The 18962-nt window shown below is 37.4% G+C and overlaps 1 protein-coding gene across 1 annotated transcript; it reads right to left on the bottom strand.

Moving 5' to 3' along the window:
* Window positions 1-33: 33 nt before the first annotated feature.
* Window positions 34-13999, bottom strand: LOC100541159 (neural-cadherin-like). Its single transcript, XM_031555393.1, has 12 exons — window positions 13655-13999; window positions 12612-12837; window positions 10056-10257; window positions 8840-8951; window positions 7394-7643; window positions 5318-5460; window positions 4461-4633; window positions 3371-3539; window positions 2495-2665; window positions 1464-1636; window positions 879-1046; window positions 34-291 (listed from the first exon to the last, which is right to left on the bottom strand). Exons 1-12 carry the CDS (start codon window positions 13812-13814, stop codon window positions 34-36), a joined length of 2205 nt encoding a protein of 734 aa, XP_031411253.1. The 5' UTR covers window positions 13815-13999.
* Window positions 14000-18962: the final 4963 nt, after the last annotated feature.

The raw sequence follows: 18962 nt of genomic DNA on the forward strand, positions 1-18962 counted from the left end.
AAGAGTTATGTGATTATGTGATCACTGAAGAATTTACACACCTGTTACATTAATATAGATCGTAGTGAATGCTGCTAGAGGAACTGCAGCAACATTCTGTGCTCGAACTCTCAGCAGAAAGTTCTTTGTTGTTTCATAATCCAGTAGCTCAGCTACCAGGATTGAAGCAGAGCCATCATCTCTGTTTGGAGTCAAGTAGAAACGAACTGGCATGTTGGTTTCTGGAACAAGTCCCTCTTCTAGGTTGTAAGTCACACGAGGATCACCAAGGGGGGAAGTCGCTTTGATTCTCTGCACAGTTCCAAAAATTTGAATAATCAACAAGTTTGTAGGTACAGTAATGTTTCTAAAGGATTCACCAACTCTTCTAGATCCTCAGCTCTCAACTGGAAACAGTAAGACAAGTCTTGCTGGTTATCAAATCCTAACCCTCCCTGACACATCTCCAAGCACAAACAGCTGCGCCCAAAGGTTACCAGCCATTACAGGTTTGGTTCTTCAGGATGTTATCCTAAAAGCATGTACTTTGGAGTTATTTTGTAAAACTATTCTGATTATCTGCTGTGAGAAATCAAATCGAACAAGTTGAAGTATTTTAAGTCCAATAAGCTCCTCAGGTTATACAGTAGCACTCAAAACAGTGGAATTCGTTTACCTACAGTGGTGTTCAAATGAGAAGGAAATTAAATAGCAATTATCCTCACATAAATTTAAGAAAAATGCTGGTTAGTGATAGCATTTTTGAATGAAAAGGGATGGCAGATGACCAGCCACTGTAATTCACAAAACCATTATAAAAACTCACTACAGTTAGGTAAATAAGCACATTCAGATACTCTAAAGCCTTATAAACAAACAAGTGCGTGCCCCAAACTTACCAAAACTGATGCATCTCGTGTAGTATTCTCTGGAATGACAACTTCATAGCTGCCTCTTTCCCACTGCGGAGGCTGGTTTTTTGCACTAGTAACAGTTACCACAAGTTCAACTTTACTGCTCCTATTGCCTCCATCTGTAGCAATAATATCTCGAATTATAGATGACCTCTGAACAGTAAAAAGGGGTTAATTACAGAGGGTTTTGATTAGGGCTCAGGTGAGCTTTTTTAGCAAAGTAAATGGATATGCGAAGTTAAAGGCATAATTAAGAAAATCTGTGCAAAAGAAAAACATCCACAAACGGAAAGAAGACTTCAGAATATGAAATAGGTACAAGGTTGCTAACAAAATCTGTTTTCTTTATTCAATACTGTTGGTAAATACTACTATTTATCTCAATAAACGTTAGCAAATTTCAGCACACTAAGTTTAAAGCAAACAGCCTGAGACTTAGTTTTAATTTAAAAATTATATATTGACCCTTTAAAGTGAAGGGATAGCATAGCAGTAAGGGAAAAGCAAAAACCTCAGTCCCTCCAAAGGCATATTGAGAAGGCCAGTTTAAAGTGAAAATAATCACCATACCTGAGATATGGGTTGGTTAACAAATATCCAGCCACTAGTGGGATTAATCTGTAAGTAATCTGTTTCCCCATTTGCTATAGAATATGTGATGACAGCATTAGAGCTGTAGTCATCGTCATGGGCTGTAACACGGAGAAAGCTGGTCCCAACTCTTGTGTCCTCTCTTAGGAAATCTAATGTAAGGAAAGGATTTTTCAGACTAATATTTCAAACTGATCATCAGTTCACTAAAGTAACATGAACATCTTACTACAAAACATGAGGAAATACTAAAGTAAAAATGTATGGAAAATATAACTTTATCTTCCTTGGAACAATAAAAGCAAACCAAATGTTTTCAATTGTTGCTATCAATCCGTAGCTATGGATCACATTTTAAATTCACATTATCATGTTCATAACTTGGAAATCTTATTTCCCACAGTAAATTACTTTTTTAAAGTGTTTAAAAAAAATACTAAAGGACAAATATTTTTTGATGAAATATAAACAAACAGAATTTCAGAAAAGGATCACAATGTCAGAAACTACTTTCTAGGATTTGTATATTTTAATTAACTGAGAATATCAATCTTTGTTTTTGTCATGAAAATGATCCAGCAGGATTTTTTGAACAACCAGGAAGGAAAGGTAAAACAACAAATAATGCAGAATGATAAACATCAAATGGGAAAATATATGACCAAAAAAAAAAAAAATAATCAAGAAACATACGATTCAGTTACTGCTCAGTGCTGCAAACCACATGGTCTTACACATCTGTGCAGTGCCACAGACACTCACTGCACTCAGAAAAACACAGAAACAGCTAACGTTTCAAGGAATTTTCCCATAACACTCACACAGGCCCGTTAGCCAAAGCTGTACTTGTTACACTGCACATCATACAGAATGACAATTCTGCAATTAAGCTAAGTGCATTTCTGGCTACAATCACTGCCAACACGGACAAAATCCAAAAACCTTAGACATCAGGTAAGCTTAAGCTCACAGTCAAGGCATTGAAACGCTATCCAATGACTCTCAATTACATTCATAGCGGGTGTTTTCAAATCTGGGATCATTGTCATTTTGGTCCAGAATGAGAACATTTATCTGACACATTCCAATGAGTGGTTCTGCTGCCTGGTCTGTTGCTGTCACAGTGACAGGATATTCCCTCTGTTTTTCTCTATCAAATACCTGAACAGTTGTCAGAACTCCTGAAAACAAATCAAATACCAGAGGTTAGAATACTACGCATCTGAGAATACAATATTCAGATGTCTATTTGACCATCAACAAATAAATTGAGATACAACCCAATCGGTTAAATACAACTATAATGTGAATTTTAGGTTCAAAGCTTCAGTCACAAGACTTAATCTGAAGAACTTCAATTGCTCGTGTAGACACAACTAAATATACGCTTACATCTTTGGTTCAGAAGAAAGGTAAATACCAAACTAGCTTTAAGAGATGAAGTTTATAAAAATGATTTATTTTGAAGCACATAAGGGATATAAGACACGTCTCACATGTTCTACCCTCTGAAAGTTCCACCTGAATTTAGTTTTGCCCTTCTGAGAATTTTAGTCTCTTGGTGCTTCATAAGACTATTGTATTGGATATGTCATTGATTAGTCATTAACAACATTGCTAGATAATATGCAGTAAAAATAGGTATTTCTTTTTAATTTGCTTACAAAGCCATACAAGTTATTTTACATAGCAGAACTTCTACATTTCAAGGAAAATATCAGACCTAGCTCAGTATTTGATAAGAAACTACGTTTCGTGGAATTAATAGAGCTTGTATCTTGTCTGCTGTCAAAAAACTCAAAAACAGACTTTGTGCTGTTCACTATTTCAGCTAGTTTTCCATCAGTGTTTACATGTGTCAGTATCAGTTCTGCCATTCACTTTACCTGTGTCAGGGTGAATTCTAAATGCTGGTAGGACACCATCTCTGTGCATCAAGCCATATTTCACTATACCATTGGCTCCTTCATCAGCATCAGTTGCTTCAACTTGCAGTACAGCTGTCCCCAAGGGTTGGTTTTCCAACACAGAAGCATGTTCCCTATAATAATGACACTACAAAATAAAATAAAATAAATTAAGCATATACCTTGCCATTTGATTTAAAGATATATTAGAGGGAAAATAACAAAAACTACTACTTAGGCACATTTCTTAATTTACACACTTCACTTTGCTGTTTTGTGGTTATATAAATGAACAACTACCAGTTGGTTAGAATATTAGGACAGAAAGTACAGCCACATGTACTTCCAAATGCAAATATATTTCTATGTTGCAAAAGCCTTATAAAAAAGAGTGCATACATTTGCCCAAACCACACAGCTGCTCTGGTCAAACAGGGCCTTCCAAATAAGTAAGACTGCAAAGAACAGATTAATGATGATCTACAAAATCAATACAAACAATCACTTCTCAAAATATGCAACATTTTCCACTAACATACTAGCCATCAGCATCAAACTTTAAGTTTGTAGACAACAGAATGTTAATAACAGTGAATATTCAGAAAACATATTCAAGCATTTATTTTTCACAGTACTTAACCATTTAAGCTAATTCACCATCCTCTTTCGCTTCTTTCATCAATTCCAGACATAAATTGACCAGAAGCCCTAGAGTTGCTCTGGAATGTTTTGTCACAAGTCCACTGAATAGATACACCTAATCCATCCCACCTCATGTGTCATACTGAAGCTCCAAAAAGTAATCACTGGACCCTATCTTCTAAAATGCCAGAGACGAGGTGGGGTTCAGGAAAAGAGCGCCCATGTGCTGCTCAGCCACAAGAGAAGAACAAAGCACATGAGGCTCAAGAAAGAGATGTGAGAGATGTAGACAATCAGGGCATCAAGAAGAGAGAAAAAAGTGGATCACCTCTTGAATTAGTCATCTGCTGTGTCACTTGCAGTGACAACAGTCTTAAACATTTACCACCCAGTCTAATGCATATCACCTAGTCTCATCTATTTGTACCTTCTGAAAGACTGGTTTGTTGTTGTTGACATCATCAATTTTCACAATAACCTGAGCAGTACTTGTAAGAGAATGGGGCCCTCCCGAAGCGTTATCATCTGTAGCTGTGACATTAAGTACATACTCTGTCCCCTGCAGCTTTGGAAATGGGCTTGAACGAAGTCTAACTAGCCCTGTAAAGACAACAATAGGTTGCATTATTTTATTTTCGGTACATTAACGGATTACTGTCTCTCTTCTCATTAGTAAGCAAGACAACATCCATTCTGATTTACCTACTTAAAAACAAACCTCATGGCTGCTATTTCTGTGGTTTAATTTCTATGGTATTTTTACTGCAGTCTGATATTAAAACAAAATTAAGACAGTACAACAGCAGATTTGTCTGCAAGTATGCCTACAGAGCTGAAGGAGACACCAGCCACAGCTCAGCTGACTCATTCTCTTTACTGCATCTGTTTCCACCAAAAAGTACCCAGAAACAAAAACAAACCCAGACTTTTGTTACCTGCAACCATATTTTCAGGAATCTGAATCTAATATTAACATTGCAAAGTACAGTTTGCAATGAAATCAAAATCTTATGCTAAGTGAACTCTAAAAGATAAGGAGTTGAAGCAGCTCTCTCCCTCATATATATTCAATGTCCTCAGCATATGCTTTGAAAAATATGCATTCAGATTTTGACTTCAGTTCATAACATAGGTATAATATAGGGTAGTTTCAAACAAAGCAAACAGAGCAAAGAAATCTCAATTTGAAAAGTTGTACCAGCCTACTCAGATGCTGCCTGTTCATACTTTTGTTTGTTGTCTGCTTTTGTTTGCTGTAGCAGTGAAGAGTTAATACATCATTACCTTTCTTAGGGTCAACAATGAAGTTTCCTTTTTGATTCCCAGAGGGAATATCATAGGTCACACCGTCTCCATCAGGGTCAACAGCATTGACTGTAGCTACCAATGTATTTGGGCCTGCATCTTCAGAAACAAAGCTCCTGTAACTGTTAAACAAAATTATGATCATTTATGCAATTTAGACAGAAAAAAATACATAGGACTTCTACTAAGTGTATAAAAAGGGTACTGCAGTGATCTCTAATTTATTACTGTAATTACACTACTAAGTAATACGCTACTTTGTAACAAAACTAAATAATAGCACTGATGACTTATCCAGCCTTCCATATCTCATGTCTTTCTGTGATTACCTCCTGTAGATTTCCATTGTAAACTTCCAGTAGTGTTGACATTTTCACGCTTCAGAAGGTTTGGGCTAAACCCATAACTTATTCATTTATTTTGTTCATTTAAGTTATACAATTCACAGAATCAAAGCAAATATTTACTAAATTTAAAAACACTGTCTATATAGCATATTCTGTTTTTGAGACACGTTAAAGTAGCTTCAGTGCAACCTTTGCAGCAGCAGGACAAAAATCAGATCTGGGGGTGTGCGCATAATGTCACTTTTACAAAAATCTCTCCTCAGGACCAGGCACATCACGACACTGTAAGCTCTTAAGAGGCATTATCAGCCTAAGCTTAATGCTCTGAGTTGTAGAAAAGCCCTCTGCTTTAGCAAAGTCCCAAATACTTCTTATCTTCTCTGACTGGATTGGGCATAGGCTAGGCTAAGCGTACAACAGACCAGCCTATGTGGATATCCCAAAGCTCAGCCACAACAGTGCGTTACAGCTGGCTCTGTCCAACAGCATAGATAAAATACATGGTATCACTGCACTCAGAAAACTCAAGTCTGCTATGAAATGTGAAGAGTGAGCCCATAAGCAAATACAATCCTCAAGATCTCGGCTGTTACATAAAATAAGTTACTCTGACACTACATATAATTATGCAGAGAACAGCATAAAACTCGAAGGAAAAAGAGACAGATGCACAGAAAACCTCGCGCTTGTATTCGCTGTCCCAGTAAGGGATTTCATCACAACATTTTCAGTGACAGCTTTTTATTCTCCCCCAGTTTAATATGTGATGAAGTAAAAGAAGTAAATTATTCTGGTTGAGCTCAATCACAACCCTAGTACGCTACCTTAGCTCCTTATCTGGAATGCAAATGACAGCAATTTTGATAACTGTGAAAATGAAACGCAGGGACAGAGGAGTTCAAGTCAGCAGAAAAGGTCTCTTAAAAAGCAGAAAGTAGAAACTGGCAAAACGAGAGTAGGTACTTTAAAAAGAACACATGAAAAAAGACTCATGGAAAGGAGTCATGAATACGCCCTGCACTGTAAATCTATTTAAACAAAGGGCAGAAAGGACAAAACATCGTCTTGGTTTGTATTAGCCTTGCAGATTGGTCTCTCAACATGAGCCAATTTGTGGATGATGAACTTCTCTTACAGAAAACTTCAGCTACATCCAGCTACTTCCCAAGTTGCCACAATCCATATAGTTGATAAAAGCTACCCATTGTGTATGCAGGAAAAAGCTACTTAAAACACAGCAGAACTGGAAGCAATATGCTGCTTACTTATTTAGAAACTGACAAGGAGATCAGCAAAATCACAGAACCATGGGGGTTGGGAGGGACCTCAAGAGTCCAACCCCCTGCACAGGTTCTGCACAGCAGGTCACCCAGGCAGACATCCAGATGGGTCTTAAACTTCGCAGAGTAAGTGAATAGAAAACAATTAATTGGTAGGATATTACTGTAATTTCATTTTCAACTGACCTAAAACTACTTAGAAGAAATGCAAGATCTGTCAAAGGAGACTGTCTAGATATCATCTCTATCTAAATATATACACAAGTCTTTTTTTCTTCAACTGTAAGAATTTGTCTGCTAAGTCAGTCTAACTTTCAAACTTGATTGAACCTAAGCCAGTTACCATCCTATAATAATCAGTCTTCTGACTAAAACAACAACAACAACAAAAACAGTAACAAATAAGAGATTTAGGAATATATATTTACATTGTCTGGGAAAACTCAGGAGCTTCATCATTTACGTTTGAAACATGGATCCTAACAGTTGCTGTCCCAGTTTTTGGATCTTCCCCTTTATCCACAGCCATAATTATGAACTCATAAAGATGGTTAGGTCGTTCATAGTCCAATTCTCTTGCTGGGAATATAGTACCATGAGAAGTAATACTGAAGTCTGGACTCAAAGTGTAATACAATATTTCAGCATTTTCTTTTGAATCACAGTCAGTGGCTGTCACTGTTAGAAGAGAAAGACACTATCAGATCAGAGTCTACGAACTGGAATGTGAAGTACTTTAACAAGAGAATTAGTGCATAATATAAAACTGTAATAGCATTGCCTTGGCATGTAGTGCTTGAAATAATTTATAAAACTTTGCTATACTCTGTACTTTTATTCAACCAACCTCTCAAAGCAAGTTATAGGGAGAAGAAAAAAAACATGTTAAGGATCCTGATTGAATTAAGCCACTAGATCTTGTTTTTGATGGGTGTAAAGAGTCCAGTATGACCAAGAACATATTCCTACACAGAGCCATATATACTCACGTCCATCTGATGTATACTGTTGACTTGAGACCACTTGGACAGATTAGACTCTGTGTGATTAAAGATGAAACATTTACGTATAGTACTTAACTGATGCAAATGAAAATAATGAGCTTGTCAGATCCCACTTAAAACCCCACAAAAATCTAAAAACTCAGTCACCAGAAGAGTAATTGACAGGCTATCATCAGTCCAGGCCAAATCACTGTGTAGAACAATAGGTTATAAAATCCTATTTACTAGGAAACTGCAATTTTTCTGCAGTTTAATTTTCTTTTTACCCTCAAGATTTATAAATTTTATCTATGTGTGAAAGACTAATATAAGGAACTTGTACTACAGTTAGTTGACATCAGTTTGCTTTATAGTCAGGGTCTGCTCATTTCTTTATTAACATTATCAGTATAAGGTTTTTGCATTCTACATAATATCCAGAATATCATCATTTAAAGCTTAATTTGTAGGTTATGTAGGGAAAAAGAAAAATTTTTCTCCCAAGCATCCTATGGTCCGTAATGCAAGCCCATGCATAACTTTTAGAAGGGCAGAGAAGGTGAGCTTCTTTGTCTATAATTACTGATGTAAAATTATTCTCTTTTCAAAAGAAAAGCATTGCAAGATTGCCACAATAAGCCTGCTGCTATTAAAATAACCACAGCTGAAGTCTTGTTACACCAAAATCCCATGAAGACAACCTGTTTCCTTCGTGCCTTGTCCTCCAAAATTGTTTGAGCTGTGGCAGTAGTAAGTAATTATGAGCAATTTTAGAAGATGCTGAAGAGTTGTGACTTACCTCATCCTGAGGCTTTCTAAAGTGAAATCTAATTTTTGGAGGGAAGAAAAACATTAGCACTGATTGTAACAAATGGTTTAGAAAGTACTAACCTTGTAGAAGTGCAGTAGTCGTAGTAACTGTTTCAGGAACACTGGCTTTGCTGTAAATGGACTGATGGAATTCTGGAGCGCAATCGTTCACATCAGTAATTACAACCAAAACCTCAGTGGAAAGAGAGAGCGTTAAATAGCATCCAAGTGAAACAAGGTAACAACTCCATTGCTCTAGAAATACTGGATGGAAGAATTTGCTGAGATCTCTAGAAGCTGTAGCACATAGGAAGACTCATTTTTCTCATATTGCTCTTTTCCTGCTGAGAACTGCTTAGATATTAAATTATACATTTGGAATTGTCAAGTCCTAGCCCCCACTGCAACATTTCCATTCATATTTCATCTCCATTGATTATTTCCTACTATTAACTCAAATGGAAATAGACTGTCTGCTTCCAAAGCATCCTTTTGCCATTACCTCCTAATACTTCTATTATTTGTAACACCAAAAAAATTCTACAGGTGCACATAAAAAAGGCTAAATATATTTGTAAAGTAATAATAGAATCTTCTTTCAAGTCATATTCCATCGTTCTTCATCTTGTAGTACCTAAAAGGGTCAATGGAAACTATCGGTCTCTGGTGTGCCACAGTCACTGTTTGTTACACTAAAATACTCTGTGTCCTCACACTTGTCCCTAATAATTCTATCTCCTGCCCTTTTGTGGTGTACACCTTATTTGCTGAAGCAGGAAGAAGTGTGATATTACACAGATTTCCAAACTCAGAGAATCTTGAATTCAAACAACAGTGATAACTATATTTAGAAATATTTTTGCTGTCAAACAGCTTTCTGATACCGCATGAACTGTCAGCTTTTGCTATGAGTTTTTATTACCTCCTCTCTTCACTATTTCACTTAATGTTCTCGAAACAAAATTTTGTTCCCATTTTGTTTTGTCATAAATTGGAATATTTTCAAATATGCATCATAATTTAGGAGTAAAACAAAGCCTCACGTTTTCCTTGCCTGCATCTACTCCCACACCTTTCTGGGTAAAGCCTAAGACCTACGATGGAATGGCATGACTGGTCCCTAAGAAACAGCTTTCTGAGGATCAGCAAGAATAAACTCTAACAGGAGCTAAACCAGTCCTCCTCCAGAGACAAAAAGATTTTAAAGGTCCATAGGGAATCTGTACAGAGATTGGGAAGGACTCAAGAAAAACACAAAAACATACAGACATATAGAACACCAGAAATAAATGCCTACCTCAGCTGCACTACTGAATTGTTCATTTTCTTCTGCTCTGACCAAAAGAAGGTACTGGTGTTGGTCACTCTCATAATCCACGCTCTGCGTTAAGCTGATATCCCCTGTTGCCTGATCAATGCTGAACAGACCACTTGGATTGGTTAGCAAAGTGTAGCTCAGGGATTTGTTTTGATATGATACAGCAGTGACCCTAAGAAATCTGCAATTAAAGAAGTCTCTTAAACATGTAATAATTCAACAGTGAAAAATATGGCAAAAAATGCTACACATCAAAAACAGTTGCAATCCCATAGATCTGATTAGAGCAGCACGTGTTGACAGCTGCACCTGAACTCCAAATTCAAACATTTTGTAACACAGTATTTCTATCATCTTGAGATCAAACAGAAAAAGATAAGGCTCCTGCAAGCTGAGCACGGTAAGGATTAAAAACAGAGAAACAGGGGACTTCATTTTTGGAGCAGCTGAATTTTTCTGCTCTATCTTTCTTATCAGGTGGTGATGATTCTAAGGCAGGAAAGTCTAAACATAAAATGCAAAATATTCCTTTTAATAATGACATCATGGTAAACTTGCTGCTGCAGTCATACTGCCCTAATGTTTTAAATACCTGCAAACAGGGAAAAGGCAGTCACTGGCCATGTGCCTGTAGCAGTGCACACAGAACCACAGAGTTTTAGCTTATCTGACACTTTTTCCCATAGATGTGCTTGAAGTCTTCAAGTGGGAAATGTATTTGCAGCATGAAGTAAAAGAAATACATTATAAAATAGTAATTGTTACAGGGTTTAAAGCAGAACACTAATTCATCAAATGTTCATCATCTTATTGTGAAGATTTCTTAGGAGAAAGGATTCAATCTCCCTGCAACACCTAAGACCCACTGACAACTGCATTCAGAAAGACAAAGCTCAGTTTGTCTGAACACTTCTGTCCTTTCTTTATTTCATGCTCCTGCCTTCTAAATTCCCTCAGGTGCAACTCTGAAACACTGCAAAAGGTTGCTATAGGTCACTTTCTTGCTTTCTTCTTTCTTACCTTTCTGTTGTCTCACAGTCAGTTTAAGCCAGCACAAGACCATGTTCCTGCCAATAGGAATTACTTTTCTCTCTTTCCTTCTCTCCACCCCAGCTGCATGTTCATGCCACCTCTCCTCTCCTCCTGTCAGCACAATCACAAGGCTCAGCTGTGAGCACATCTAACAACCCAGCTGAACACTCTCTTTCCTTTTTCATTCTCTTTCCCCGGATCAGCCTGCCAGCTCAGCTAACATATTAGAGCTAGTGCTGGACCAAAGGAAAGGTTTGGTAATGCTTCTTGTCAGCAGCAGTCTTAAATCAACCTACACTTGTGAAACCCAGCCCCACAAACACAGTGCATGACAGCAGCTCTGTTTTCCTGCAGTTGGTCTAACTTAGATACAAAAACTTCAGGATTCCACAGCGATTTCCAGGACTGCTTCTGGGTAGCACACAACAGTAAAGCACTTTCACTGGGTACACCGTTCATATTAAAACCTCTTATGACATAGTAATAACCATAACCAAATATTGAATTCCTTTTGGATATTATGTGAATTGACAAACCAATTAATCTCCTATCATTATAACAGATGCGCAAGCCTATTTTTAAACAGTGACAAAAAAGAGTTACAAAGAATTCTATCATTTTTCATCCTCATTGAACAGCAGATACCTGTTAGGTATTCTTGCATTACACACTTCTTTAATTTCTTTTATGCCTGCGCTAGATAACTTTACTGCAGTTTTAAAGAAAAACATTATTAGGTGCTATTAACAGCTGATGATTTTTATTTTTTTATCTTGACAAACTTAAGACACTGTAAAACTGCTGTGAACAGTAAAATACAGTACTACAGATTGTAACAGCTGAATAACAGTTGAAAGGCCACACAAGGGAGATGTGGACTGACAAAAAAGTATTCTTTTTTCCTTCTTTGCAGAAGGAAAATGTTTGCCCTGATACAAAAAGAATCTGTGAAAGATGGAACCGAGTATTCAGGTGGGCCTCCATTACTAACACTTTCTGTGCTATTTGGATGCACATGGTTAGCCAGAGGATAGAGAAGTAAAATGACAAGTTTTGTGGCATCTTCATTTTCACTCGGTTTGTCACCATGATTGATGAAGACAGCAAAGAGAGCCTCTTGTTTTTTCCAACTTTCATTTGGTGGTGAATGTACTTTTCCAAATGCTGACACATAAAACTCACACACACTTTTATGACAAGACAGCTTCCTTTGCAATGTAATGCTTTTAATTTGAATTCTGCTTTTTGTTTGAAAATTAAGAGACAATTCTGCTAATACTTTCCTTACTGTTTAAAATCAAGAAACCATACTTATTCATCACCACTGTTCTGTGTAAGAGTGACTAAAATACATCAAATTTGAATTTAATCACTTCAATTAAAGTATCTAAATTAATATTCACAGTATCTACGATTCATAGACAACACTGAGGCTTTGGGGAGATCAAGCAGATGTTAAACTAAGAACATAATATCACCACACTACTTTTTCCTGTTACTTACGATTTTCCTTCTGCTGTATTTTCAGGAACATAAACCAAGTATGATGTGTTGGTGAACTGTGGTGGTCGAAAGCCAGCAATTACAGAAACAGAGGCTGGAGACCCTTTGCTTCCAAGTTTATCTGCTGCCAGCACGGTCAGCAAATACTCCTTATTCCTCACTAATGGCAAGCCTGTTGTTTTAATCCAGCCCGTGTCCCTCTCAACCTGAAATCTGCCTTCTCCACCTAGGAAGAAGAGTCACAAACTGCTGTCAGCAAGAACATTTTTATTTGATTAATATTGAGAATAGGGAATCAATTCCTGAGTTGGTTTTGTCTTAGAATTAATATTCACAGAAAAAAAGTTAAAAAGTTTGTTTTGAACTCACTAATTACAGTGATGATTACATTTCTGAACTGTATTTTACTTTGTTAGATGTCAGCCTTCTTTACCCTCCAATATTTTGCTGTTATTTGATGCTGAAATATCCCTCTGAAGAAAATACCCTGCCAAGATATGCTCTGGTCAAGAGGAACAGATTGCCTCTGGAGTGGTACTCCTATTCCCTTTCTGCTTACACAACTCTGAACTGAAGTTTTTTTTAAGTACCCCAACTAAGAAAATGATGAGTGAATCTGTAGCAGCTTTGCAAAGCTAAGGTGCAACCCAGATCCTTAAGAATTTCCTCGAAACTGACCAGAAGTATAACTCCCACAAGGAAAAAGGAACGTCAGCTTCTTCCAACCAAACCAGAAAGGTGCTGACCATGGCTACCACTGCAGCTCCTGTACCCAAGCCCTGTGGTACTGCAGTACTACTCCTGTGTCCACCGCCCTCACAGGCAACAATCTGGTCAGGAACCCAACTTTGCAAAGAGAATGAGCTTCCAAACTGACCAGTCTGTCCATATACTCACGACAAGTTTACCTTTCTCACCCTCAACACCAAAGACTTGTAAACTTTTTTTAAGTAGGAAAGGAAGCTTTTCCACTAAAAGTGAGAAGACAAAAATGTCACAATACTGAAGCTTAATACAAACACAGAAGAGAGGTTTAAATTTACCTTCCAGGAGAAAATATTCTACGGTTCCATTGATCCCTTCATCCGCATCCACAGCCAGCAGCTTATATACTTCAGTTCCTTCTGTAGCTTGGGGAGAAACCACAGCCAAGAATGGGAAGGGCTTCATGGCCCATTCAGGTACGTTGTCATTCACATCCATCACAGTAAGCGTTAAGTGCAACAAATACCAATCTTTCCCTAGCAGTCAAAGAGAAATGAAGAAATACTTAGCTACACAACAGCATGCAGAGTAACAAATGTGTGTCCTGAGGATATAATGTCTGCAATATTGTTGGCATGCGATCCGGAAAAACCTTTTGGCTCTTCTCCTACAGTCACCCACATACAGACATAATGGGAAAAAAAATAACCACAACTACTGCCAAACTGCAAGATTGGAGTGACTCATATTACTTCCTAGCAGTATTTCTTCTTAGGAAAGATCACACATTGTTAAATTTTACAAGTTTGAATATGTGTTTTCAGAAAGTGTGCTACTAGAAAAAAATAAAGGTATGTTTTGTATATTCGATGATTATAGCAATTCTGAATTTTGAAAATAATTAAGTATTTGTTGTCAGAAAGAGTCTAACTAATCCACCTTTAGTAATGAATTTCCTGGATAAAAAGCTCACTGAAATTGCAATACTGTTTTCACTTCTATTTAAGAAGAAAATAAAAATATATATATAGTCGACAGAGAATGCAATGATTCCAATCTCCAGAAACCAACAACAGAAGATCCTTAGAGGTTGAGAGAAAAATTCCTTTTTTTGTTTTTGCTATTACACCAATCAGTGAGCACAGAAGAGCTCCTGATTGTGTAATAAACAGTAGGGAAGCATCATAGAAAAAGTGACAAAAAAGAAAAATATCAGTCTGGAAAAACACTGCACATGAAGCCCAAGTTTCCAAACAAACAGAAATTGCCTCATTACAAACATACCTTCTTCTCTGCTTGCACGTTCTGTTAAAACACACATCAAAAAAGAAGCCAGAAGGAACCTCAAAAGAGCATTCCAGAACCTGGATGTACAATACAGCAGCACGGTTCTTCTTTCCCTATTCTAACCTATTAAATGAAACCAGATATGATTCAGAGACATACTACATGAAGTCCCAGGACAATAAGTCCAGGAAACCAGAAGAAAATGCAGGGGAGGGAATGTGCTCAGTGCTGGTCTGTGTCTGAGGCTGAGATACACCATCATGACCCAAAATGGGAACAGCTCTAAATGAAAAGTGCCAAATCAGAAGATCAATGTCCGCCTGAATTCTCGGATGATCTTAAGTTAAAAAAAAAAAAAAAGACTAAATGCAAAGGAGAAAAGCTAGTATCAAAATTGCCCAACTTTTCACAAAGAAACAGACTTACAGAAGTTGTCATGTGTTTATAAATACCCTCTATTATCTTGGTTTGCCTGGGGACACTGCAGGCTTCAATAGCAAGCGCTAAACCAGAACCTGAGTTAAGAACCTTCAAAAATCTTCCTCTGTAACAGAAAGATCTACCAGCGGCTTGAGTGCCATCTCAGTAACACTGTCAGGAGTAGAAAGGTAGCCGATTTTAACTTCCTAGAATCTGGAAATCAACATCCTAGTCAACCCGCAAACTCACGTTCAAATTCTGCTTAACTTCTTAACCTGCACATATTTATTCACCAAAACGTACATTGTGATTGAAGAACAGCTGTTTTCAACTGAGGAAGTACATCCAGATACAAACTCCTCTTGTCACTTATTGTTAGTTCACTGAACATTAATATATTGGTTCTTAATACACAATTATGGATGAGATACGCCTCTTGTAAAGAAACTACGGACAACAGCATCAAGAGTGAGATTCAGCCTCAAATGACCCAATAAGTTCTAGTAATCAAAAACTAAAAGGACTTGGAAATGTTTCCCCAAGTACCTGCTTTTAATAGTTAAGAGACCTTAATGTCATTTGTCATCTGGGCAAGTTCAAAGCTTTCAGCAATATGTTGGGTACCTCTGAAACATGTGAATACTTCACAATTTCATTAGGACAGTCAGCATGAACTGTGCTGCATATAATCAAAGAGACAGACATAAGTGTCTCTCTTGACCTGTCTATGTATCCAGGGCATGTGGCCTTGCAGGTCTCACCAGTATGTTATCTTCTTCCATCGATCACAGGCAATCTGATTCTCAAGCAGAAGTACTAAATAAATCATCAAGATTAGACATTATTTCCCTTTCAGATAAAGGCAATCTGGAGAAAAATTTCTGTGTTTCCCCTTGACTGCATACCATATATCAAAGCAAGAACTATAACAGAACTGCACAGGACTATACTTGTCTGCACTGGGACCTACAAACGTGACCTGACAACTTGTAGAAACAACATCAGGGCGTCCAATGAAGCATGACCAGACAAGGGCATGCCAGAGGACAAAGAATGTGATGAAGAGATTGGCATGGACAATAATGTATAACGTATGTATTTATAGCAGACATTAATGATTTCCAAGTATAAGAACATGAATGTGGTTTGTTTAAAATATAATCCCCCATTCCAACAACTGCTGCAAATAGTTAAAAGCTTCTCATTTGTTTTAACTGTCACGAGATATATCCTACAAAACGTGGTCTCTTACAACTGGCATCTTTTGCAACCAACATGGTTGCTTTCCTACAGAACAGCTGTTTTTCCTGCAGAGTGGAGCTAAAACCAGATCTCCAACTAATCTTTAATGAGGTATGTGAAATTCATTTTTTCCCCAGGAGAGAATTAAACACTATCATTTATGGAAATGATTTTTGATTCAATGATAGCAGAAGGAAGGGAATTTTAGAACAATAGCTCTCTTTGACAGTTTAAAGTGTCTCACTGCTACCCTCCAAAACACACACACCACCACCCCTAGCACGCACCCAGCAGCTCTATTAACTACACTAGTGTGTCAACATGTCAACATCAGTACTAGATTGTTACATCTGCAGTAGTACATTATGATTAATAGTTGTTTATTAGTAGTATATAAGTACTACACATGGAACAAATATTATATTCCACTCAAAATCTTAGCAGAAACAGCTTAAAACTGATAATCCTCTGTGTATTTGGGTTAAGTCCTACAAACACACAAACGGGTTCTATTTGAATTATCAGTTCAGAACATGGAGTGGTGACAGCAAGGCGGCACTGCCTGCAACTGCATTCAATGCCCTTGCACGGAGATCCTATGTGAGGAACTGTCATAGGCCTAATCACCTTGAGAAGAGCTGCCAAACAGTGCTGTAACACACTACCAGTAGGAATCTCTCAGTATTAAACACCAGATACGTGACTTTCAAGCCAGGCACACTGTAGATATCTTACACAATTTTGTTCTTTAAAAAACTCCTCCTAAAAGAAAAGTACTGCTAGTTATCTTGTAGACATGCGTGCAGATTTTGCACTTGACATATATCCCTCTCTAACTTCAGATAACAGAAAAATGTAAATTGTTGCTTTCTCACAAACACAGCCACAAGACAAAATTCAAGGCAGTTCTTGTTGCATAGGATGACAGTAGCATAACAATGGAACACCTCACATTAAAAACTAGCATTTTTAAAAGCTATGCAGAAAACATTGTTGCATATTCAAATGGATCAAGCCAACTTTATTTGATCAGTAAGTGTTTTCCCCTGTTCTTTTTTCCTCAGTACAATGAAAACAGGTTACACGAGTAGATTGTTCTTTACACACATTTGCAAACACCACTTACCGGTCCTTTGCAACATCAAAACTCAGCCTTCCCCCACCTCTCTTTACAGTTCACAGAGAAAAACAAAACTAACACTATAAACTCCAGACCAGAGGCTTTTCCTGCTTTAGCTGCTTAATTCCCTATTAGAGTCAATTCATCTCTCACCAAAAATCCTTCTTAGGGCAGCTCATTCTGACATTCTCTCCTGTTGGAATGATTTCCTTTTTATCTCAATATTACTGACAAACACCACAGAGCTGAAATTCATTCCCTCTCCCCAAATCAATCTTACTAATCTGCTGCTGAACCCTCATCACAGGTGCCCATCTATAATTGCTTATTTTTCACGTGTGTCTGCGACTGAAAAAGGATGGGCACAGACAGTATTTCATACACCACCTTCACACACTGAACTCAGACTGCACTGGGTAACAAAACATGATAGCTCACAGAAGTTTCTGCTCACAGGAAGTATACTGATATGCGACAACCCATTTTTTAACCTTCAGAGAAAAGGAATACACATTCTTCCACCAACCTAAATTGTGAGAGGAACAGGAAGGACAGGAAGGCATTAGCACTTAACCACAGCTAAACACAACTTCTGATGTGCAGCACTGCCTGAACCAAGCCTCAAAATCATGTGTGTTGAAATAGTTTGATTGCAATTCCAAACAGTGTAGGTTGGATTTGCCTCCAAACCCATCTCCCTTCACCATGTCAAATTACAAAAGATGCTGTCAATCTGTGAAATATGGCATTCTTTCAGACTTCTGATTTCATTAGGATTATGACTGCCTTTTCTCTCAAGAATCCAATGGATGCATCTGGAAGACGAGATTTGAAAATAAAATTATTGTATTCATTAAAAATGTGGGTTTCCCTGCCACAATATAATTGATAAAACTGACAACGCCAGACATTATGATTTCTAAATCTGTCAATATAGAACATTTATTCGAGTGAACATGTCTCTACTATTGCAGACAAATATGCTACATGCCTTGAATTTACCGAGGAGAAAGGTATTATATTATCGTGATTAAACAACACTGGGTGAGAAGCCAGGTTGCTCTGGCATTTTTGGGTCATATAAAATTTTTAAAGTAAGTTGAAAAGAGAGTTAAAAGTCTTGCAAGCCATTAAGTCAATATCACTGTGACATCCTCATCTACATGGGTCAGCAAACTGACTACTCAAGTAATATTTTTCCCTTTGCTTTTAAAGTTTTTCCAATGTCTACACATTAACCATAGAAGCAAATGAGCCAAGAAACAAAAGTAAAGAGTCAGAGGAGCTACATAACTGTGGCAGGGTGGATCTATTAATTACCAATTAAAAGAGAGTAAAGTGATAACCATATTACCAGGGATTCCCAGTGCAGCATGCATCTACCAACAGCAACAGACAAAAATCCAAGCATGCCCTGAAGTGAAATAAATGACTGCATATAAATAATGCAGCAAACATCCTTAGATAACAAATAACAGGTCTTAAGTGGTGACTACAAAAAGCTTTGTAATGAGAGAACTTAGATATACAGGAAGCAGCCACTGTACATGTGTGAAACAAGAAGATCTCCTGAAACT

This window comes from Meleagris gallopavo, chromosome 13 (assembly GCF_000146605.3).
Source record: "Meleagris gallopavo isolate NT-WF06-2002-E0010 breed Aviagen turkey brand Nicholas breeding stock chromosome 13, Turkey_5.1, whole genome shotgun sequence".
Lineage (NCBI taxonomy): Eukaryota > Metazoa > Chordata > Aves > Galliformes > Phasianidae > Meleagris > Meleagris gallopavo.